Genomic DNA, 25,989 nt, shown 5'->3' on the forward strand with positions numbered 1-25,989 from the left:
TTGTGATGTTTTGTAGAGGTGAGGCCTTTGGGAAATAAAGTCAGATGAGGTCTTAATGGTGGAGACCTGATGAAGGGTGGAGCCCTTATTAAAAAAAAAAAAAAAAGGAAAGGACCAGAGTGCCCCTCTCTCTTTTCCTACCTCCACCTCTCCCTCTTCCCTGCTATATGATGATACAGCAAGAAGACAGGTGTGAACAAGAGGGCTCTCACTAGGAACAAAATCAGCTGACCTCAATATTAAACTTTCTCACCATGATAACTGTAATCAATAAATGTTGTTTAAGCCACTCAATCTATGGTATGTTATCATAACAACCTGAACTGACTAAAACATGACTGGTGCCCCCAGTATATTTAATGTTTCAGGAAAGTTGAAGCATTAAATTTGTTTCTTAAGGATCATAGAATCTCTAGTGACCAGCTGAATGCACCAAGGAACTCTAATGAGGATCAAACCTAAGCTTGCAGTGAATGGGGTATTGTTGCCAATGCATTAGACTATGGCAAATACTATGTAAGAATGAAAGGTTCATGACTGAAAAATCTTGGAATTGACAGTACTGGTTTCAAGACTGACATTTTAATAAAATATTAATATTTATAAATGTCTACATTTTGGTAGTTGATAAAAGTAAGTGTTATTTCTTTCTGGTATTAAACATTTTTCTCTTCTTGGCAGAAATCGTGGTACACTAAATTATGTAGCAGAAATGTGTCTGTTACAGTTTCTAATCATTCAACTTAATGTGTGCACATAACTAGTGCCTTTATATTCCATCTGAATGGATAGTTTGCCCCTTATCTATTCCCAATAATTATTTTCCCACCTCAGTCAGCAGCCTGCTTATAGTCAGCTGTATACTCATAAGTCGTTTGAAAAAAGAGGCCTTTTCTGACCAACCCATCATAAATAGCAACCTCTCCCTGACCACCCACTTGCTTTATTTTTTCATAGCTCTTCTCACCACAGGACAGGCTATGTATAACTATGTGCACTGTATAATTTCACCCCACTAAAGTATAAGCTCCATGAAATAGGCATTTTTGTTTGTTTTGCACATTAATACATAGTGAGATACATAGTTTACCCTGGTACATAGTGGGTTCTTAATAAATATTGGCTGAATGAGTGAATGTCTAGGACTGTGGCTATAACATTAGGCGTGCCTACCCCAGGTACCCTAGATCTCTCTTTCACTATTCCATCATAAAATCTGTTTGCTGTGGTTATTGTGGAAGGGATGTAAAGAACTAAATAATAACACGAAGGCTTTCTCAATGTACACTTTAAAAATGGTAAAATATAGTGGTTACTAAGGAGATGGAAATAATTATTGAAGAGCTATTATTCTAGAACTGACTTTTATGACCAAGATTTTACTTTTTCTACAAGGGCAAACTTCCCAGAAGAAAGAGGATGTACAGATGGAGTGAGAAGCAGCCTGGTTCATTAGGGGGACTTCAAATGGTGGTTTGAAAATGAGGAAGCTGAGGTGGAGTCAGGGTTTATGTCCTGAGAACAGAAGACCAAAAAAAAGCACTTTAACCTTCAACTTCAAATCCTCTGAAGATTAAAGTTTGGCTTCGTTGGTAATACTCAAGATTATAGGTTTAAATGATAGATCCATTCATTTTTTTTTGTGTGCAATTTAATATAAAGGATGTGAAAGAAGTAGTGCATATCATGGTGATTTATTGATAGAGTGGGGGCTCGAGACGGAACTGGCTCAGCCAGGAGGCAGGACCCTCATCCTGTCATGCTGACTACTGAGTGGGCATCTTCAGATTCAAATCCCATTCATTTTTGCCCAAATCAGGGGTTACAGGGAAGGTAATAAGATTAGAAGTGAAAAATGGAGAGATTGAAGAGCTTTATTTGTTTTTGAACTTCAGTGCTGTGGTTGTCATGGAAGGAATGTAAAAAACTAAATAATAATGTGAAGGCTTTCTCAATTCTTTTGAATTGCTCTAGTAACTTTTAAGCATTTATGCACTTAGTCTATATAATATTGACCAGTACATTTGATTTGTATAAGTTATAAGTTTTTGTTTATACAAAATCTGTTTCTTTATTTTTTTTATTAAATCTTTATTGTTCAGATTATTACATTTGTTCCTCTTCCCCCCCCCCCCTCCATAACTCCCCTCCTCCCAGTTCCCGCCCCACCCTCCGCCCTCACTCCCCACCCACTGTCCTCATCCATAGGTGCACGATTTTTGTCCAGTCTCTTCCTGAATCTCCCACACCCCTTTCCCCCCCAAGGATAGTCAGTCCATTCCCTTTCTATGTCCCTGATTCTAATATAATCACCAGTTCATTCTGTTCATCAGATTATTTATTCACTTGATTCTTAGATTCACTTGTTGATAGATGCATATTTGTTGTTCATGATTTGTATCTTTACCTTTTTCTTCCTCTTCCTCTTCTTAAAGGATACCTTTCAGCATTTCATATAATCCTGGTTTGGTGGTGATGAACTCCGTTAGCTTTTCCTTATCTGTGAAGCTCTTTATCTGACCTTCAATTCTGAATGATAGCTTTGCTGGATAAAGTAATCTTGGTTGTAGGTTCTTGGTATTCATCACTTTGAATATTTCTTGCCACTCCCTTCTGGCCTGCAAAGTTTCTGTTGAGAAATCAGCTGACAGTCATATGGGTATTCCCTTGTAGGTAACTGAGTTACTTTCTCTTGCTGTTTTTAAGATTCTCTCTTTATCTTTTGCTCTTGGCATTTTAATTATGATGTGTCTTGGTGTGGTCCTCTTTGGATTCCTTTTGTTTGGGGTTCTCCGTGCTTCTTGGACCTGTAGGTCCATTTCTTTCACCAGGTGGGGGAAGTTTTCTGTCATTATTTCTTCAAATAGGTTTTCAATATCTTGCTCTCTCTCATCTTCTGGCACCCCTATAATTCTGATGTTGGTACGCTTGAAGCTGTCCCAGAGGCTCCTTACACTGTCCTCGCATTTTTGGATTCTTTTTTCATTTTGCTTTTCCGGTTGGGTGTTTTTTGCTTCCTCGCATTTCAAATCATTGACTTGGTTCTTGCGCTCCTCTGGTCTGCTGTCGGGAGTCTGTATAATATTCGTTATTTCAGTCCGTGTATGCTTAATTTCTAGTTGGTTCCCCAACATAACATCGAGGGTCTCATTAGTTTTCTTGTAGATCTCATTAAGTTTATCGGCGGCTTCTAAACAGTTCTTGAGAGACCTTAAAAGTGTGGTTCTGAACTCTATATCTTCCATTGACAATTTTGTCCTGTTTCTTTGTCTCCGCATTTTGTTATGCTTCCTTGGTGCACTCCCTAGTGGTCTTTGTTCGCAGTCTTATAGTTAAACCTTGATTGTTGTAGCTAATACCAGGGAGGGTTTGACCTCCAGGCCAAGTGGCTATGAGAATCAGCTGTGTCAGCAGTGAGAGAACTTCTGTCCTCTAGGGAGGTGCTAATCTAGCCTTTGCCTGAGGCTATCCGGCAAATGCCTCTGTGTAGGGCTTGGGTAGGGCAGGTTGCACAGGATCAACAGGGTGGGCCAGAGAGAGCAGTTATGGCGGCTCTCAGTCCTGTCCCTAGGGGCTCTGCCTCGTAGAGTCCCAGCAACAGCTGCAAACCTCAGAGAGAAAGCTGCACTCGCTCTGACCGAAGCCAGACAGTCCCGCTTCTCCCGTTTGAGTCTGGGTCCCTAAAGACTCGCCTGTATCTGGAGCTCAGAGTCTGCGACTCCCTTCCGATTGAAAACGCCAACCGCGCCCTCCGCCGCCAGCCCGCTCCCCGCACTCCGCACCTCAGAATTTGACTTCAGCACTGCGTCTCCTCTGAGTGTCCGTATGCGTTTCTCTTTCCTCCTAGTTGTAGGACTTCCACTCAGCCAGCGTTCCTGTGGTTCTGGGTGATGTTCCTTCCGTCTTTTAGTTTCACTTTTGAAGTAGTTGTTCAAAGCAGCAAACTCCGGCGTTAACCTATGCCGCCATCTTGGTTCTTCCAAAATCTGTTTCTTTAATAAGCCCCCAAAATTATGACTTCTAATTCTTTTCTATCACTGTACAGAGCTCAGGATCCTACTCTGGAGTCCAATATTTTAAAAAATAATATTAATAACTGTGGAAATAATTTTTTCTTGACTAGATACAATCAACTTTTTAAAAGATGTATTCTTCCATTTAAAAGGGGAGTAGCAAAATATAGTTGACCATGTTTTTCTTGACAAATTTTTACTGGAAGACAGCATGCTCACAAGTTTAGCCATTATATATGAATACGTTTTTACAACACAACACAGTCGAGTAGTTGTGACAGAGACCATGTAGCCCTCAAAGCCTCCAATTTTCCTACTTAGCCCTTTACAGAAAAAGCTTGACAACTCTGATTAAAGGAATTCACTTCAAAACTAGATAAAATGATTTTTTCACTTCTACTACTGACCTTTTTTCAAATCAATTCTTCTACTAAAACAAAAACAAAAAAAAATATAGCACAACAAAGACTTAAGGAATTACCAAGGTAACTAGAGCTTAATAAGCCAAAACTCCAGAGAGAAGAAAATCTCAGAGTGATAAACACAATACTCAATACTATTTTTCTCAAAAAGTCAGTTGCCTAAACCAAAACTGTTATCAAGAAGCTGAATAGAACTATAGCCAGTCTAATTGGACTAGGGATACAAAACATGGAATTCAGGACATACCAAGGAAGAGGGGCCACAGACAGTATAAGATGGCTGAAAGGCTACAGCCCTTAGAGAAGAGGTTAACAGAAAATCTCTACAAAGTGTAGAGCCCAGAATAAAACCAGTTTATCATCTGACTAAATTAAAGTGAATATTCCCTAACCTCTCTGCCTGCCAGAAGCAACAATAAAAATTATCTGGAAGAAGAGAACATCATCTAGGTCCTCAAACTCCCTCTAAACAATATTTACCAAGCAATCTATAATAATAAAAGCGTAATATGCAAATCGACCGAATGACCAAACAACAGAACAACTGTCTGGACGATCTTCTGGACGACCACACTATGACATGCACTGGCACCAGGCCAGCCAAGGCAGGTGCAATGTGATTGGTCAGGGGGCTCTGCCATCACCCCATGATCACCCCACAGAGGGAGGCCCAGGCCACCCTCTGTGGGGTGATCAATGGGGAGGGGGGATGATTCTGCTATGGATCACCCCAAAGAGGGAGGCCCAGGCTACCCGGCTGGTGGTGCCTCACAGAGAGAGGCCCAGACCAGCCAAGAGATTGCACCCCACACCTGTTGCCCACCAAGGGAGGCAACCAGTGGGGGCGGGGGAAGGTGCAGTGCCACACAGATGACAAGCAGTGGCAGTGGCGGGGGTGGGACCAGCTTCTGGCAGCCAGGGGAAGGAAAGCCCCAATAGACCCTTATTGCTGGCCAGGCCTTGGGACCCTACCTAGGGAGTCCCAGATTGTGAGAGGGCGCAGACTGGGCTGAGTGACACCTCTCTCCCCATGCATGAATTTCGTGCACTGGGCCTCTAGTCAAGAATAAAAAGACATGAAAAAAGACAATAATTGGACAAAAATCAAGATTAATGATAGATCATACAAACAGACCCACAGAGAATCCACATATTGAATATATCCAATGTATTAAAATATAGCTGTGCCCTGGCCAGTGTGGCTCAGTTGGTTGGGCATCTCCTGTGAAGGGTTGCTGGTGTGATTCCTGGTTGGGGCACATGTTGGGTTGTGGGCTCGATTCCCTGTGGAGGGCATGCAGGGAGCAGCCCATTGAGGTTTTGCTTTCCCATGGATGTTTTTCTCTCTCTCTTTCTCTCTCTCTCTCCCTCTCCCTTCCTCTCTTTCTAAAAATCAATTTTAAAAATCTTTAAAAAATAACTGATTAATAGGCTCAAGAAATTAGATAATAAAATAAAAATTTAAATGACAAAGTATTTAAATGAAAAATTTAGATGATTAAATAACAAAAATCAAGGACTTGACTGAAAAGAGAATAAAATTGAACTATAATTTAAGTAATAAAAAAAATACTCAGAATAAAGCACAGAGAGTAAAAGGAAAATACAGGAAAGGGAGTATGGACAGGATGAAAAGGCCTCAGATACATGTGTCTAAATTCGAATAAGAAGAGAACATAAAGAGTGGGGCAGGGGCAATGTTTGAAGAGATACTAACAAAATTTTGCCAGAAATGATGAGCAATATGAATCCATATATTTAAAAAGTGCTATGAACTATAGGAAGATAAGTATTTTAACAAATTACACCTAGAAACATCATAGTAAAACTGCTTAAATTCAACGACAAAGAGAAAATATTAAAATTAGCCAAAACAAAAGACATTTATGTGGGCAGGAAAAGATTACTCCAACATAATTCATCATCATCTGAATAGGGCAGGGAGGAATTCTACACGTCATTAAATTTCAGCACAGGATGACAGAACCCAAATAATGAGGAGGGTGTCAACACAGAAGAGCATCTCAGATCCCAAGGAAAGGAGAGAATACACATGGGTGAAGGGATGGCAGCAAAAGAAGTCAGTTGAGCCAAACCAACCAGGCACATAAACATTTTTTAATGTCTTAATTTCCCAAAGAAACTCTTCCTGCAACTTTTCCTATTCTTTTCAATTTTAATGAACTTATTTCAAAACATATTTTAATATAAAAGATCATAGATTTTGAAGTCAATGAGTTTTAGGTTCAAACGCAAGCTCTGCCACTTCCTTGCTTTGTGATCTTCTGCAAGTTACTTTCATTGAACTTCAGTGCTCTCATCTGTAAAATGAAGATTATAATACCTACTTTGCTAAATTATAAGGTGGTTGTTTTTGCTGAATTATAAGTTTGAAAGCTAACATTTGCTTTGCACATAGTGGGTGCTTAATAAATGGTAACTATTATTACAGTTATTCATTATACTGGGCTTATATTCAGTGAAAAGCTAGCCTAGTAGTAGAGTTGGCACAAAGGCCAAAAATTGTTGATAAATTAAAGATAATTCTGAATCCCACTATTTTAATCATGTTAAGTAATAAAAAAAAGCATTATAATTGCTTTGGGCATGAGCAATTTTAAAAACTGGGATGAAGGTAAACTAGGACAGATAGGTTTAGAGATGCAATTCTAATGTGTTCCTGGGGAAGTCTCTATTGCAATAAGAAAGGTTCCTTTAATACTATGCAAACTAACTTCAGTTAGGAATTGTATTATCAAAATAATTGATAATACAACAAAACATGTCATTAAAAAGATCTAGCATACCTTAAGGTTAAGTGCATTTCTTCCATATATTTGACAGTTTACTATAGCCAGGTTGGTCATTGCTGCTATTGTTTCATATTGTGTTGCTGCAACAGTCTTAAAACCTTCACCACGAATAACTTTTGCCTCTGACTCAGCTCGTTTTCTAGGTTTAACAATACCTAAATAAACAAAACAGTACATGAAACAAATGTGTTATCACTTAGAGTGAAATTTGAAAGAACTTATACTGGTGAATAGAGATAAGATGGACTCAGAGGAAAGAGCACTATTGTATACGTGAAACATTCTTTTGCATAAACTTAATGACGACCACAAAAAATCTAGAACTGAAACACCTAGCAACAAAAAATGAAATGGAGGAAAACATCATAGAAGATCGTCAAACTGAAACAAAAAAAAAGAAACACAAGGGAAAAGAAACAATGGAGATACAGCAATACCAGAAAGAAAAAAAAAATGAAAATCCTCATATATCAGTAATCACTATCAATGAACTGAACTTACCAATTAAAAGGCACAGAGTAGTGGGCTGAATAAAAAACAAAACCCAGCTATATATGCTGCCTTCATGAGACACATCTCAGGTACGGAGACAAACATAGAACAAAGTGAAAGGATGGAAAATGATACTCCAATAAAATGGCTTCCAGGGAAAAGCAGGTGTAGCGATACTTATATCTGACAAAATACATTTCAAGATAAAAAGGGAATATGAGGCAAAATTGGACATTTTGTAAAGATAAAGGGGACAATACATGAAGAAGAAATAACAGATATTGGAAGATGGTGGCCAGAAGGATGGCAGTGAGGAAGAGAGTGTGAGGAGTAAGGGAGAGAAAGGGGAGTGTGTGGATGTGGTGTGTGTGTGTGTGTGTGTGTGTGTGTGTGTGTGTGTGTTTGTGTGTGTGACAGTTAGATCCCGCAGGACTTTCAGGGGCTGGTGGACCGGGCTCACCTAGCGAGGCAGCATCTGCTATTACTGTAATCACTCCTGAGGAGACCAGCTTGCCTGCAGAGGCCACACCATCTTGAAGAGGAGAGCTGTTTTGACTGGGAGCACAGCCTCACCTCCACCCAGAGTGCTCTCAGACACCACCGGGACCCTACAGTCACTCCGGCTAGGGACCTGCTGCTTTGGCTGCAGACCCACAGATACCAGGACTCAAGCCTCCACAGCACCTGCTCAAGGAGCAGCCGTGGCCTGTGACAGCGTGAAAAACTGCAAGGAACAGCACCACGACTGCCTGAAGTGCAACCACACCACCCACCACCAAGCCTACCGCTTCAGCCACAGGCCCTGTGTGACTCTACACCTAGATCCTTTGGTGAGAGGAAAAAATGGGGAGACAGGAGAATAACCCCCAAAGAAAAGAAAAACAATCGCCAGAAAAGGAACTAAATGAAACAGAGGTATGAAAAATGTCAGAAAAAAGAATTCAGCATAAGGGTCATACAATTCATACACCAGCCAGATGAGAAAATCAACAACCTATGCAAGAATCAAGAGGAAATAAAGAGTGATATAGGTACAGTAAAAAACACTATGGAAGCTTTCAAAAGTAGACTAAGGAAGGAGAGGACCAAATTAGTGAATTAGAAGACTGGGAAGCAAAACACACCCAATCTGAACTGTAATTGGAGAAAAAAAAATCAAAAGACAGGAGGAGAGCCTGAGGGAGCTTTGGGACAACATGAAATGAAGCAACATATGTATTATAGGGGTGCCAGAATGACAAGAATAAGAGCAAGGGCTAGAAAATCTATTCAAATAAATAATGTCAGAAAACTTCCCTGACTTGGACAAGAAAAAATTCACACAAAAACAGAGTCCCAAACAAGATAATCCAAAAAGACCCATACTGAGACACATCATAATTACCATGGCAAACATTAACGACAAAGAGAATCTTAAAGGCTGCAAGAGAGAGACAGAAAGTTACCTACAAGTGATCTCCCATTAGACTATCAAATGATTTCTCAACAGAAACACATTAGGCCATAAAGGAATGGAAGGAAGTATATAAAGTGATGCAAAGCAAGGGACTGAACCCAAGAATACTCTATCTAGCAAGGCTATCATTCAAAATTGAAGGGGAAATCAGGAGCTTCACAGTCTAAGAAAGGCTAAGGGAGTTTATCACTACCAATCCAGCAAGGCAAGAAATTCTAAAGCAACTGTTGTCAAAAGAAGAAAATAAAGGGGTTGGAGCAGGAGAAGAAACACAGGCACAAAAAATAAAAATGGCTACAAACAAGTACCTATCAATAATAACCTTAAATGTAAATGGATTAAATGCTCTGATTGAAAGACAGTGAGTGGCTGAATGGATAAGAAAACATAACCCATATATTTGCTGTCTAAAGAGACCCACCTCAGAACAAGAGACTCATACAGACTGAAAATGAAGGGATGGAAAAATATTTTCCAGGAAAATGGGAATGAAAAAATAAAACACCTGTGGTAGCAATACTTAATCTGACAAAACAGACCTCAAAATGAAGGCCATAACAAGAGATTAGGAAGGCCACTTCATAATACTAAATGGATTGATACAACAAGAGGATAAAACCCTGGTAAACATATATGCACCCAATGCAGGAGCACCCAAATACATTAAAAAAAAAAAAACTTCTGGAAGATATCAAGGGAGAGATCAACAGCAATACAATCATAGAAGGGGCCTTTAATAAATCCTCTAGACAAAAATCAGCAAAGAAAGAGCAATCTTAAATTACTCACTAGATCAGTTGGACTTAATAGACATCTTCAAAACATTTCACACCAAAGCTACAAATATACATTCTTCTCAAGTGAACATGGAACATTTTCAAAGATAGACCACAAACTGGGTCACAGGCAAAGTCTCTCCAAATGCAAGAAGATTGAAATCATATCAAGCATCTTCTCAGATCACAATGACATAATATTAGAAATCAACAACAATAAAAACAATCAAAAAAGTCAAACACTGGAGGCTGAATAGCATGCTATTACACAATGATTGGGTTACCAAAAAGGTCAAATAAGGGATTAAAAACATCCTGGAAACTAATGACAATGAAAACACAACAATCCAAAACCTATGGGACACAGGGAAAGCAATCCTGAGAGCAAAGTTCATAGCATTACAGGCCTACCTAAAAAAGAAAAGAAAAGAAAAGAAAAGAAAAGAAAAACTGGTAATAAATTATCTAACTCTACAACTTAAAGAATTAGAAAGACAGCAACAAGAAAAGCCCAGAGTGAGCAAAAGGAATGAGATGATAACGATCAGAGCAGAAATAAATGAAATAGAGACCAACACACACACACACACACACACACACACACACACACACACACACAAAAGATCAATGAAACCAAAACCTGGTTTTTTGAAAGGATATACAAGATTGATGAACCTCTAGCTAAGCTCACAAAGAAGCAAAGAGAGAGGACCCAAATAAACAAAATCAAAAATGAAAGAGGCGAAATAAAAACAGACCCCACAGAAATACAAAGGATTGTAAAAAAATAAGATGAACATCTCTAGTCCAACAAACTAAACAATCTAGAAGAAATGGACATATTCCTTTAAAAATTCAACCTTCCAAAACTCAATCAAGAAAAATAAAAAAATCTCAACAGGCCAATAACTAAGGAGGAAATTGAAGCAGTCGTCAAAAATCTTCTAGCAAACAAAAGCCTGGACCAGACGGCTTCAGGGGAGTTTTACCAAACATTCAAAGAAGAACTAAAACTGTCCTTCTCAGATCATTCTAAAAAATTCAAGAGGAAGTCACACTTCCAAGCTCCTTCTATGAAGCCAGCATTACCCTAATCATAAAAACAAATAAATATACTACAAAGAAAGAGAATTATAGGCCAATATCCCAAATGAACATTGATGCCAAAATCCTCAACAAAATTCTAGCAAATTGGATTCAGCATTACATTAGAAAGATCATACACCATGACCAATGGGGATTTATTCCAGGATGCAAGGCTGGTACAAAATCCACAAATCAATAAACATGATACATCACATAAACAAATTGAGAGACAAAAATCATATAATCATATCAATTGATGCAGAAAAGGCATTTAACAAAATTCAACACCTTTTGCTGATCAAAACTCTCAGCAAAGTGGGAATAGAGGGGTCATGCCTCAACATAATAAAAGCCTTATATGACAAACCTACAGCCAACATCATACTCAATGGACAAAAACTAAAACCATTTGCCCTAAGAACAGGAACAAGGCAGGGATGCCCATTTTCACCACTCCTGCTCAACATAATACTGGAAGTGCTAGCCACAGTGATCTGATAAGAAGAAATAAAAGGCATCCAAATCAGAAAAGAAGAAATAAAATTGTCATTATTCACAAATGACATGATATTGTACATAGAAAACCCTAAAGACTCCATCAAAAAACTACTAGAATTAATAAATGAATTTGGCAACATAGCAGATTACAAAATTAATACCCAGAAATCTATGGCTTTTTTATACACAACAATGAACTCACAGAAAGAGAAACTAAAAAAAACAATCTCATTTACCATTGCAACCCAAAATTAAGATACCTAGAAATAAATTTAATCAAGGAGGTAAAGGACCTGTACTCAGAAAATTACAGGCACTGAAAAGATAGAGGAAGACATAAACAAATAGAAGAATATACCGTGTACATGGATTGGTAGAATCAACATCATTAAAATGTCCATACTACCCAAAGCAATCTATAGATTCAATGCAATCCCCATTAAAATACCAATTGCATACTTCAAAGACCTAAAAAAATCTCTCCAAAAATTCATCTGGAATAAAAAAAGACTGTGAATAGCTGCAGCAAACTTGAGAAAGAAGAACAAAGCTGGAGGGATCACACTACCAGATATCAAGCTATACTACAAAGCCACTGTTCTCAAAACTGCCTGGTACTGGCACCAGAACAGACATATAGACCAATGTAACAGAACAAAGAACCCAGAAATCGACCCAAGCCATTATGCTCAATTAATATTTGACAAAGAGCATACAATAGAACCAAGACAGTCTCTTCAATAAATGGTGTTAGAAAAGTTGTACGGATACATGCAAAAAAAATGAAACTAGACCACAAACTTACACCATGCACAAAAATAAACTCAAAATGGATAAAGTACTTAAATGGAAGATGGGAAACCATAATAACCTTAGAAGGCTCTATAGGCAGCAAAATATCAGACATATGTTGTAGCAATATATTTACCGATACAGCTCCTAGGGAAATGGAAACTAAGGAGAAAATAAACAAATGGGACTACATAAAAAAAAAAAAAAAAAAAAAGCTTCTGCACAGCAAAAGAAACCATCAACAAAACAACAAGAAAGTCCACTGCATGGGAGAACATATTTGCCAAACAATGTCATCTCCGATAAGGGTTTAAACTCCAAAATGTGCAAGGAACTCATACAACTTAATAAAAGGAAGATAAACAATCCAATCAAAAAATGGGCAAAGTACCTAAATGGACACTTTTCAAAAGAGGACATTTAGAAGGCTAAGAGACATATGAAAACATGCTCAAAGTCACTAAGCATCGGAGACATGCAAATCAAAATGACAATGAGGTATCATTTTACATCTGTCAGAATGACTATCATCAACAAATCAGCAAAAGACAAGTGCTGGCGAGTATGCAGAGATAAAGGTACCCTCTTGCACTACTGGTGGGAATGCAGACTGGTGCAGCCACTGTGGAAAACAGTATGGTGTTTCCTCAAAAAATTAAAAATGGAACTTCCATTTGACCCAGTAATTCCACTTCTAGGAATATATTCCAAGAAGACAGAAACACCAACCAGAAAGGACATATTCACCACTATGTTCATAGCAGAACAATTTACAATAGCTAAGATCTGGGAATAGCCTAAGTGCCCATCAGCAAATGAGTGGATTAGAAAACTGTGGTGCATCTACAGAATGGAATACTACACTGTTGTAAAAAAAAAAAAAGAAATTCTGCCCTAACCGGTTTGGCTCAGTGGATAGAGCATTGGCCTGTAGACTGAAGGGTCCCGGGTTCGATTCCGGTCAAGGGCATGTACCTTGGTTGCGGGTGCATCCCCAGTAGGGGGTGTGCAGGAGACAGCTGATCAATGTTTCTCTCTCATCAATGTTTCTAACTCTCTATCCCTCTCCCTTCCTCTCTGTAAAAAATCAATAAAATATATATTTTTTTTTTAAAGAAGAAATTCTTACCATTTGCAAAGCATGGATGGAACTGGAGAGTATTATGCTAAGTGAAATAAGCCAGTCAGAGAAAGATAAATATCACATGATCTCATTCATTTGTGGAATATAATGAACAACATAAACTGATGAACAAAAATAGAACCAGTGTCATAGAAGCATCAAACAGACTGTCCAACATAGAAGAGAAGGTGGGGGAATGAGGTAATAAGAGATCAAACAAAAGACTTGAATGCATGCATATGATCATAACCAATGGACACAGACAATGGGGGAGCGGGGTGAGGGCATGTGCTAGGGGGGTGGAGGAGGCTGGGGAGAGGTCAATGGGGGAAAAGGAGACTTATGTAATACTTTAAACATTTAAAGAATTTAAATAAAAAGAATTTAAATAAAAAGAAGAAATAATACTTTTCATTTTTTATGCAACTAACCTAGGAGCACTGAAATATATAAAGCAACTAGTAACAGAACTAAAAGGAGAAGCTAACAAACATATAATTATTGTAGGGGACCTAAATACCTCATTTACAGCTGTACATAGACCATCCAAACAGAAAATCAATTAGGAAATATCAGTCTTAAATAACACATTAGACCTAATGGCCATAATCAATATTACAGAGCTCTTCCTCCCAGGACATGAGAAAATACATTCTTTTCTAGTGTATCCTAGTACATGGAACATTCTCAAGGATAGACGATATCTTGGAACACAAAGCCAGCCTCAACAAATTCATACCAAGCATATACTTTTACCACAATGCTTTGAAACTTGAAATCAACTGCAAAAAGAAAGTGGAAAAATACAGGAATATGTGGAGATTAAACAACATGTTACTAAATAATGACTGGGTCAAAGAAGAAATAAAAGAAGAGATAAAATATATATAAAGACAAATGAGAATGATAATATGTCATATCAAAATTTTGGGGATACAGCAAAGGTGGTTATAAGGGGGACATTTATATCATTACAGGCCTACCTCAAGAAATAAGACAAATATTAAATAAATAACCTGTGGAAGGCAGTATAGAATTACCTCAAAAAATTAAAAATGGAACTGCCTTATGATCCAGTGATTCTACTTCTGGGAATTTATCCAAGGAAACCCAAAACACTAATCGAATGAGTATATGTACCCTGATGTTCATTGCAGCATTATTTAGCCATGATTTGGAAGCAGTCCAAGTGTACATCAGTAGATGAGTGGATAAAACAGCTATGGTACATTTACACAATGGAATACTACTTGGCCATGAAAAGGAAGAAAATTTTACCATTTGCAGCAGCATGGATGGTCTTGAACATTATGCTAAGTGAAATAAGCCAATCAGAGAAAGACAAGTACTCATATGTGGACTTTAATGAACAAACTGGACCAACAAGAAATAGACTCCTAGATAGAGACAGGAACACAGTTCTGGTATAGAGAAGATTGATGAGGGGTGATGAACAGATGGAGCAGAAAGAAGAAAAAAGAGAGAAAGAACTCATAGACATGGACAACAGTGTGGTGATTGTGGGGGGAAGGAAGAAGAGGGTATAGGGGGGTAAACAGTGATGGAAAAATAAAATAAAATAATCTTAAATAAATAACCTAACATTTTACCTTAAAGAACTAGAAAAAGAAGATCACCCAAAGTCCAAAGTCAGTAGAAGAAAGGAAATAATAAAATTAGAAAAGAAATAGAGAACAAAAAGACAACAGGAAAATTAGTGGAACACAAAGTTTGTTCTTTGAACAGTTTAATAAAATGACAAACCTCTGGCTAGACTCACTAAGGACAAAAGAGAAAATACTTAAATAAAATCATAAATAAAAGGGGAAAAGTTAAAATGGACCCCACAGAAATACAAAGAACTATATAAGAATACTATGAAAGTCTATATGCCACCAAATTCAATAACCTTAAAGAAATGGACAAATTCTTTGAAATATATAACCTTCCTAGACTAAATCATGAAGAACTGGAAAAACGAAATCCTGATACCAAAACTTGTCAAGAACAACACACAAAAAAAGAAAATTACAGACCAATATCTTTGATTAATATAGATACCATAATCCTAAGCAAAATATTAGAAAATAAAATACAACAATACATTTAAAAGATAATATGTCTTGGTCAAAGGTGGGGGGGGGGGGTTCATTCCAGGGACAGGAGAGTGGTTCATCATATGCAAATCAATCAATGTAACACACCACATTACCAAAATAAAGGATAAAAATAATATGATCACATCAGTAGATGTAAAAAAAAAAAAGCATTTGACAAGATACAATATCCATTTATGATTAAAATACTCAATAGAGTGGGCATAGACGGAATATACCTCAACATAATATAAGCCATCATATATAATAAAAGGCTAATATGCAAATCGACTGAATGGTGGGATGACTGGTCGCTATGACATGCACTGACCATCAGAGGGTAGACGCTCAATGCAGGATCTCCTGAGGATTCCCGGACTATGAGAGGTCGCAGGCCGGGCTGAGGGAACCTCCTCCCCCCAAGTGCATGGATTTTGTGCACTAGGCCTGTAGTATTTGATAAACCTTAACTAATATTATATTCAGTGATGAAAAACTGAAAGCTTTCCTCTAAGTTAAGGAACCCACTCTCATCACTGTTTTTCAACATAGTACTAGAAGTCCTAGCCAGAACAATCAGGCAAGAAAACAAAATAAAAGGCATCCAAATTTAGTCAATTTTTGAAGATGACATGATTCTTTATATAAAAAACCCTAAAAACTCCACCAAAAGCTGTTAGAAACAATAAACAAATACTTTGAAGTTGCAGGATACAAAATCAATGTATAAAAATCCATTATGTTCCTATGTAGTAACAATAAAATTTCCAGAAAAGAAATGAAAACTAAACAAAACAAAACACAATTTCTTTTGCAATTGCAACAAACACATTAAAATACTTAGCAATAAACTTAACAAAGGATGTGAAGGATCTATACATTGAAAATTATCAGCCATTACTGAAAGGAAATGAAGAAGATAAAAAGAAATGGGAAGATATTTTTAAGTGCATGGATTGGAAGAATCCACATAGTTATAATGGCCATATTACCCAAAGCAATATACAGATTTAATGCAATCCCCATCAAAACCCCATTGGCATTTCTTAAAGAAATAGAATAAAAAATCATCATATTTCAATGGAACCACAAAAGACAGCTAATAGTCAAAGAAATCTTGAGAAAAAAGAAGAAAGCTGGAATTATCAAAACCCTAACTTTAAATTATACTACAAATTTACAGTAATCAAAACTGCATAGTATTGGCAGAACCAATTGAACAGAATTGAAAGCCCAGAAATATTAGGACTACTAATTTTTAAATATATATTTTTTTATTGATTTTAGAGAGGAAGAGAGAGATAGAAACATCAATGATGACATATACCCCTACTGGGGACTGAGCCTGCAACCCAGGCATGTGCCCTTGACTGGTTTTGAACCAGGGACCCTTCAGTCTGCAGGCCAACACTCTCTATCCACTGAACCAACCGGCTAGTGATGGACTACTAATTTTTGACAAAAAAGCAAAAAAACATACAATGGAGAAACAAGTTTATTCAATAAATGGTGCTGAGAAAATTGCAAAGTCACATGCAAAAGAATGAAACTAAACTGCTATTTGACCCCATACACAAAAATTAACTCAAAATTGATCAAAGACCTAAATACAAGATCTGAAACAATTATATACATAGAAAACACAGGTACTAAACTATGGACCGTAGTCTCAAAGAGTATTTTATGAATTTGACCTCAAAAGCAAGGGAAGTAAAAGCAAAAATAAATGAATGGGACTGTATTATATGAAAAGGCTTCTGCATAGGAAAAAAAAAAACAGTAGCCCACAAACAACAACAAAAAACGACACTATCAACAGAACAAAAAAGCAACCAATAGAATGCGAAAGAATACCTGCAACATTATCTCCTATAAGGGGCTAATATAAAAAATATATAGCCCCGCTGGCATGGCTCAGTGGTTGAGCGTCAACCTATGAACCAGAAGGTCACGGTTAGATTCCCAGTTAGGGCACATGACTGGGTTGCCAGCTCAGTTCTCTCATCATTGATATTTCTGTCTCTCTCTCCCTTTCCCTTCCTCTCTGAGATAAATAAAAATATATTTAAATATATTATATAAAGAATTTATTCAACTCAACGGCAAAAAATGATTCAATTTTAAAAATGGGCAGAGGAACTGAACAAATGGCCAATAGATATATGAAAAGATGCTTAACTTACTAGCTATAAGGAAAATTCAAAACACAATGAGATACCACCTCACACCTGTTATAATAGCTATTATCAATAAGATTAGAAATAACAAGTGTTGAGAGGATGTGAAGAAGAAGGAACCCTCATACACTGCTGGTAAGAATGTGACTTGGTAGAGCCACTATGGAATACAGCATAGAGGTTCTTAAAAAAAATTATAAATAGAGCTACCACATGACCCAACAACCCCCCTTTTGGATATTTATCCCCCCTCAAATTGAAAGCATTTTGTGAAGATACATGTACCCCAATGTTCATTGCAGCATTATTCATGGTAGCCAAGACATGGGAACAACCCAAATGTGCTTAGATGGATTATTAGATAAAGAAGATGTGGTACATATATACAATAAAATACTACTCAACCATTAAAATGAAATACTGCCATTTGAGACAACATAGATGGAACTGAGACTATCATGCTAAGCAAAATAAATCAGATAGAAAAGGACAAGAACCATATGATTTTACTCATATATGGGATATAAACCATAAAGTAACAAATAAACAAATAAAAACTTACTGATACAGATAACAGTATGGCAGTTACTAGAGGGAAAGAGGATAGAGGGAGGTTGAAGAGGGTAAAGGAGGACAAATATATGGTGATGGGAGGAAGTTAAACTTTGGGTGATGTGAACACAATGCAATATACAGATGATGTTTTACAGTATTGTACACTAGAAACTTGTATAATCTTATTAACCAATGTCACTCCAATAAATTTAATAGTCAAAACATAAATAAAAGACATCTAAAACAGGAAAAAAAATGGCCTGTCCAAGTATACACCCAAGTGTGGCAAGAAAATATTTTGAAATTTTATTAAATACTTTTTACTTTTCCAGACATTCTTGCTGTATTACTTGCAGCAACATATTTTACAGTCTCGGTAATTTTTATGCTATTGCTTCAATAGAGGTAATAATGCATCCTAGAATAAAGAAAACAATGTTCCGTTTTTAATTTCTAAAATAGGCCTTGTGTGCCTACTACAGGTCAATAGGTGTGAAATCTAACCACAGAATAAAGAAGGATGATGTATGGCATGACATAGAGATTCCTTGTCCTAGTAAAGGAAATTGATTAAGAAGTAAAGATGATTGAGCTAAGACATAATTCTGTGGTTCCAGATCATTAACCCTTACGGTCTAGCCAAAGCATTTGGTTTTGAGTAGAAAGGGGAGAGATTAGGTGAAGAGGTGGTTAGAAATTCCCCGATAGATCTCTGAATAATCTGAGGGCCCTTAAACTCACCTACAACTTTTCAAAGTGGGGACCACCAGAGCGGAATAAATTTAATAAATCAGAGATAGCAGCATGACTTATTTAGATTTTTGACATGGAAGAGATCCAGCAGTTAATTTATGTCACAGATGGTAATAACAGAAGAAATAGTGAGCTCAGAAATTCATATTATTGCTATATTTGAAATGTGCTAAGAGTAAATCTTAAAAGTTTTCATCACAAGAAAAAATTATAACTATGTGAAGTGATGGATGTTAACTAAATTGACTGTGGTAATCATACGAGGTAGGACAAAAGTCGATTTACAGTTGTGAGTACACAAAACCCTGGGTATTAACAAAAGTCCATTTTGGCAGAGTTTAAACTTCAAGAATTGTCTCCTGTGCAAATGTGAAAATCTATGTTCAGTTTTTAGCACTTCAGCTGATGCTTTCAGCTGTGTTTCTTAGAGTATTGTCCTACACATGCACAGCTTAGAAATCAGCCAACACCCTTAAAGGAATTTGTATGCAGATATTTAGATTCAGTTGTCTCCTCTAATATTTTGCCCCTCAAGTCCCAGCTACATTGGCAGTCCCAATGTCTGATTGCTATCTCCTCAACCCAGTAATACTACCAATATCTACTTGTGCTTTAGTCTCCAAACTGGCAAAAAGCCAAGGTAAATGTAGAACTAACTCATAGGTTTCCCTTATTTCAAGGATCATATCCACTCCAGTCTTCTCTGTAATGATTAATCTCCAATACCTTAAAAAGATGGGTTCTATATTTTGGACAGTTTTCGTATGTGACTTCGGTGAAAGGACTTGTCCAATACAAGCTACTCAATCTTAGACAGAACCAGAAGTCATGGGGCTATTTTGAAATATGTATCTGTTCATTCTAATACCTAGAACTCCTGTGGGTATGTTTCTACTGCTTACTGTTTCTGCTAGTTTTCACTTATTTTGTCTTTCTCTTTATGTGCCTGGTAATTGTTGTTTAACAAACGCTGTATTTGTAAAAATTTTTATAGGTCTGCAATGATGTTAAAACAGTAACTGGCACATGTCAAGTAGCTAACTCTCATTATTGCATGTATATCTGCCCCAGCCAGATTAAGAATACTGCAGGTTTTTATGTTCCCAACATCAGTACAAAGTTTGGTTTATAGTCAGTATTTTAAAAAATAGTTGCTGAGTAAACAGCTTAAGGAACTGAAAATGAAGTGAGACATATGTGTGAGTCACACAGACATACTCAAACACACAAAGTCATGAATACTTTTACAGAGAGATAATCTTACATATAATTTTAAAAAGAATAACATAAACCTAGCATTTACCTTCAGGTGGGGTTGGCATGCTTTGCTTTGGAACATTTTCCAGATTTTCATTTTCTATTGCATGAGTTTCTAGAAAAAAGAAAAAAATAGAGCAACTTTGAATACTTGTGAAAATTCATGTTAATGCTGTTATGATTTCATTATAATTGTTAATCTTTTAATGAATTGGAATTATCCGTGGTAATCTTCCCATAAAAGTGTCCATTACCATTGACATTCTGCTTCTAGAGTTCATCTAGATTAACTTCTGAATGATTGTTCATTCTCACTGTTCCTTTATATTATATTTTTTGATCTTTTGAACTGCCTTATCTGTTTCCCACCACCACCATTTGGGTGGAATACCCAATTTGGTCTTATTAGACCTGCAAGATCAAAGCTTCTGTTACTGCATTCTAGCCCATACATTAAGTGTATAGGCAAAGAGCAATCCACCCATTCCACTCTGCAAACTCAAGTGGGGGGCACCATTTGTTTGTATGCCTTTCTCTTCCCTTTTCTCTACCTGACCCCATTTTTACAGACCAGGTTCAGAATAAACGTACCTATTTGAGACTGTCTGTGAGGTTTTCTTGGTAAAACTGGTGCTGGTATGAGAACAGTATCAAGAAAAGAATTAATATTTATCACCGCCGTAGTTTGTTGTAAATGGTCAGGCGGTTGTAAATGTTTTTGTGCTTGAACAGGCATCGCTCTTGGGAGACGGTGTGGCATTGTTGCACTTAAATCTATTAGAGGGTGCTTAAAAGTATAGGTCCTACAATACTCAGGGAGAACTTCCTTGAGTTTTGGACTGGTAATCGGAGAAGAGGCATCTAAAGGTTTGGAGAACTCTGAGGAGAGAATCAGAATATCTTTCAGCATGTCATCAACAGAAATTCTTTTTATTTTAGATGGCTCTTCCTTTGGTTTTCCTGATTTTTCCATTTGATTTGTTTCTTTCCCAAGCACTAGCTTGGTAGCTGGATGAAAACTTGGAAGAACTATGGAACCAGTAGCAGCCTCTGGAATGCTCCAATAAGCATATTTAGAGGATTTGACAGGTGTTGAAATACTAGCCACTCTTCTTTGTGCATGGTAATTGAGAGAGAGAGTTTGGATATGGACAAAGGTTTTTGATTGCTTTCTTGAAACAACATCAGGAAAACTAGTTTTATCTCCTTCAATTAAAGTGGTTTCATCTTGAGCAAACTTTTCATGTGATGGCTCAATTTTGTCAGTCTTGGCTAAACCAGAAAAAAGAGAAAAAAAGCACAATTAGATTATATTCATGAAGGTGTCAGGGACAAAACTATAATGTCTTGGAATTCATAACTTTGTTTTATTTACTCACCCCTCTCTCGCCTTCTGAAAATATTTCTGTATATATTCAGCTATCAGGAATTTTGTTTAGCTGACTGAGACAAAGTTTAAATGAATAATTGGAGAAGTGAAGAGGCTAAATTGTATTAGATTTATGAAGGGTAGGATAGAGAGCTTATTCTTGAAAAAAATACAGAATTGATGGAGAAAAGAATAGATTATAAAAGATATTTTTGAGCAGTTGCCACTAAATCTCTGGCAATATGGACGAGTAAAAATAATTCTGAAGAATGTTTACTATTTATCATCATTGCTTCCTTATTTGAAACTCTTTGAGAAAAGATTACACTTCTTTTCAATGCCAGGTGTCAGACCAATGTGTCCTCTGAACATGGTAACATTATGATACTGGCTACAAGGTACCACAAGTTCATTTAGGTTATAACAGTAAGTATTCTTTTCTCTTTTAGGTCCAGAAACTGTATTGTGTCTACATTTTTAGGAACTTCACTACATCAAATACATTTTCTCTTTCCTATGTGACAGAATGTTAAATGACATTTATTTTCTATTTTTCAGTTGAGTACAATAAATGATGAGGGCCTCTAAATTCTAATGAGGAGGCAATAGATTCATTAAGGCATTACTTTTTTAAATGTAATATGCATTTCATCAAAGTTATGCATATACATAGTTTAAGGGTCAAATAGGACTCTATGGCTTCTTATGAAAAACAATGCTCCTCAAATATTGCCTATTCTATTTCCAGCTCCCCAGGGGAAAATACTTTTAATTTTTTGAATAAAACTCCCACATATTTATTGCATGATGATAGTTATAGTAGTTGCCAATTCTAGACCATAGGTTTTAAGTTGGGACCAACTATGTGTAAACTCAACTTTAATTTTTTTTGTTTCCTTTTTTATTTTATTTATTTTATTTATTGCTTAAAGTATTACAAAGGGTATTACATATGTGTCCTTTTTTTATTTCCTCCCTTGACAATCCCCTGGCCTCCCCTACCCCCCAGTGTCTTATGTCCATTGGTTATGCTTATATACATGCATACAAGTCCTTCGGTTGATCTTCTTTTTTTTTAAAATCTGTACTGTTGAAAGTATTACATAGGTTCCCTTTCCCCCCCATTAACCTCTTCCAGCCCACTCCCATCCCCAATCCCAGGCCTTTACCACCCCATGGTTATACCTACCTGGTTGATCCCTTCTCACTCACCCTCTCCTGCCTTCCCTCTGAGGTTCAACAGTCTGTTCATGCTTCTATGTCTTTGGGTCTGTTTTTGTTCATAAGTTTATTTAGTTCATTAGATTCCTCATATGAGTGAAATCACGTGATACTTGTCTTTCTCTGGCTGGCTTCTTTCGCCTAGCATCATGTTCTCCATGTGAATTCATGCTATTGCAAATGGTAAGAGTTGTCCTTTTTATTGCTATGTAGTATTCCATTGTGGAAATGTACCACAGTTTTTTTAGCCACTCATCTACTGATGGGCACTTAGGCTGTTTCCAAATTTTAGCTATTGTAAATTGCATTGCTATGAACATAGGGGTGTATGTGTTCTTTCCGATTGCTGTTTCAGGTTTCTTAGGATATATTCCTAGAAGTGGGATCACTGGGTCAAATGGGAGTTCCATTTTTAATTTTTGAGGAAACTCCATACTATTATCAATAATAGCAAGGCATTACTTTCAAAGAGATGGCCCAGGGATTAAAAATTGTGTCAGAGTAAGTGAATGCTTGCACGTACATGCTCCCAGGAACAAACTGGTATTACAACTAAAATACAGAAAAACTTTCTGAATAATCAGTGGAAAACTCACAAGAGAGAATCCTGATACCTGAGGACTGAAAGTGGAGACCGCATAGAGACTGATAGGAGAGGCAGAGGCTCGAAAAGGATGCCAGGCACCTACAGACAGAAACTGAAGTCCCAGAGAGCTATCTCAGCTGTGTGTGGGGGGGCGGTGGGAGGGAGGATTGCCACTGAGAACTCTGGGATCTAATCCCCAAGCTGGGCCCTTCAGCAGAGAGCACCAAACTGAGAAAGGTACCCACATGACATCTGGATATAAAAAGCAGCAGAGTGCTGTCTGCCAGGGAGAAACAGCTGAAAATTCAGGCACCTTCTTAAAGAGCCAATGCACAAAATTCCCTGTGGAGCCATCTACCTTGTGCTCTAGCAGAGGAGGGGTGAAGTGGACTGGAGCTGTGAGAGCAGAAGGCAGGATTGATGACTTGGGGGATAGAGCTCAGAAGGCAGACACCCCAAGTTTCCTGGGCTGGGTCATTCCCTCACACAGCAGAGGACATCTTTCCCACATAGACATTTGCTTTGCCTTGGGGGAAGACAGTCCACACACCCTATTGGAAAACACCTTGCCTTGAGGCCACTTAAGAGATTAAAAATAACAATTAGCCTCCAGGCAGAAGCAACTGCCCCACCCTGTTGAAAAAAAACTCCAGCCACACATGAGGACAATTGCCTGGGGGCAATTCAAGTGGGAATCCTATCAGTCTGTAGGCAGAGGTGGTCTCTGGGGACTTTGAGTCTAAGCCTGATCTAATTAGTCAGAAACAGCCTTTAACACTGTCCTGCACTAGAGATTGAGAGGTGTAGAGGATCTACCTAATACATAGTCACAAACATAAACAGAAAGCCAAAATGAGGAGACAAAGAAACAACCCCCAATAACCAAACACCTGGAGAAGAGAGGTCATGGGGAGACAAAGAAAGAAAAAAAGGCATCACCAGAAAAAGAAGTAAACGAAATGGAGGCAATGGAGGCAAGCAACCTGTCAGAGAAAGAATTCAGAGAAATGGTCATAAGGTGGATGAAAAGAATGGAAGACAAATTCAACAATATGTGTAAGAACCAAGAGGAAATGGAGAAGAACCAAGAAAAAATGAAAAATGACATCACTGCTATAAAGAACTCAATAAAAAGCATCAACAGTAGACTAGAAGAAGAAGAGGATTGCATCAGTGAGCTAGAAGACAAGGTCGGAAAAAATACCCAAGCAGAGCAGTTTCTAGAAAAAAAAATTAAAAAGCAGGAGGAGAGCCTAAGAGAACTTTGGGACAACATGAAATGAAACAACATATGCATAATAGGGGTGCCAGAAGGAGAGGAAACTGAACAAGGAATAGAAAACCTGTTTGAAAAAATAATGACTGAAAACTTCCCTGATATAGGGAAGAAAAAACTAACACAAATCCAAGAAGCTCAGAGTCCCAAACAAAATGAACCTCAAAAGACCAATGTCAAGGCACATTATAATTAAATTGGCAAACACCAATGACAAAGCAAGAATCTTAAAAGCAGCCAGAGAGAGACAGAAAGTTACCTACAAAGGTTCCCCCATCAGACTAGCAACTGATTTCTCAACAGAAACACATCAGGCAAGAAGGGAATGGAATGAAATATATAAAGTCATGCAAAGGAAGGGTCTGAATCCAAGAATACTATACCCAGCAAGGCTATCAATCAAAATTGAGGGTGAAATCAGGAGCTTCACAGACAAAAAGGACTACAGTAGTTTATGACCACCAAACCAGCAATGCAAAAAATGCTAAAGGGTCTGCTGTATAAAGAAAAAATAGGAAACAAAAAGGAACACAGGGGTAAAGAATAAAAATGGCGACAAACAAGTATCTATCAATAATAACATTAAATGCCCCAATCAAAAGACATAGGGTAACTGAGTTGATAAGAAAACATGCTGTCTACAGGATACCCACCTCAAAAAAAAAAAAGACGCACACAGACTGATGGTGAAGGGATGGACATAGGTTTTTCAGGTGAATGGAAACGAAAAAAAAGCTGGGGTAGCAATGCTTATATCTGACAAATTAGATCTCAAGGTGAAGGACATAAAAAGAGATAAGGAAGGCCACTTCATAATACTAAAGGGAGCAATCCAACAAGAAGAAATAACTCTGGTAAACATATACGCACCCAATAAAGGAGCATCCAAATACATAAAAAAACTTCTGGAGGAGATCAAGGAAGAGATTGGCAGCAGTACAATCATAGTAGGGGACTTTAACACCCCACTATCACCATTGGACAAATCCTCTAAACAAAAAATCAGCAAAGAAACATCAATCCTAAATGACTCATTAGATAAGATGGAATTAATTGACATCTTCAGAACATTTCAACCCAAAGCCACAGAATAAACATTCTTCTCAAATGCACATGGGTCATTTTCAAAGATGGACCATATATTGGGTCACAGGCAAAGTCTTTTTAAATTCAAGAAGATAGAAATCATATCAAGCATCTTCTCAGATCACAATGGCATAAAACTGGA

At 37.4% G+C, this 25,989-nt stretch overlaps 1 protein-coding gene across 1 annotated transcript in view; it reads right to left on the bottom strand.

Moving 5' to 3' along the window:
• LRRC63 (leucine rich repeat containing 63) overlaps positions 1-22,050 on the bottom strand; it is a 113,605-nt gene extending 91,555 nt beyond the window's left edge. Inside the window, exons 1-4 of the mRNA XM_059681197.1 lie at positions 22,005-22,050; positions 20,901-21,581; positions 20,356-20,424; positions 7,243-7,403 (exon numbers count right to left, since the gene is read on the bottom strand). Of these exons, the coding sequence (XP_059537180.1) occupies positions 7,243-7,403; positions 20,356-20,424; positions 20,901-21,581; positions 22,005-22,050 (957 nt within the window). The remainder of the gene's footprint in view (positions 1-7,242; positions 7,404-20,355; positions 20,425-20,900; positions 21,582-22,004) is intronic.
• Between the last annotated feature and the right edge of the window lie 3,939 nt (positions 22,051-25,989).

Source organism: Myotis daubentonii, chromosome 2 (genome assembly GCF_963259705.1).
Source record: "Myotis daubentonii chromosome 2, mMyoDau2.1, whole genome shotgun sequence".
NCBI classification, from domain to species: Eukaryota; Metazoa; Chordata; class Mammalia; order Chiroptera; family Vespertilionidae; genus Myotis; species Myotis daubentonii.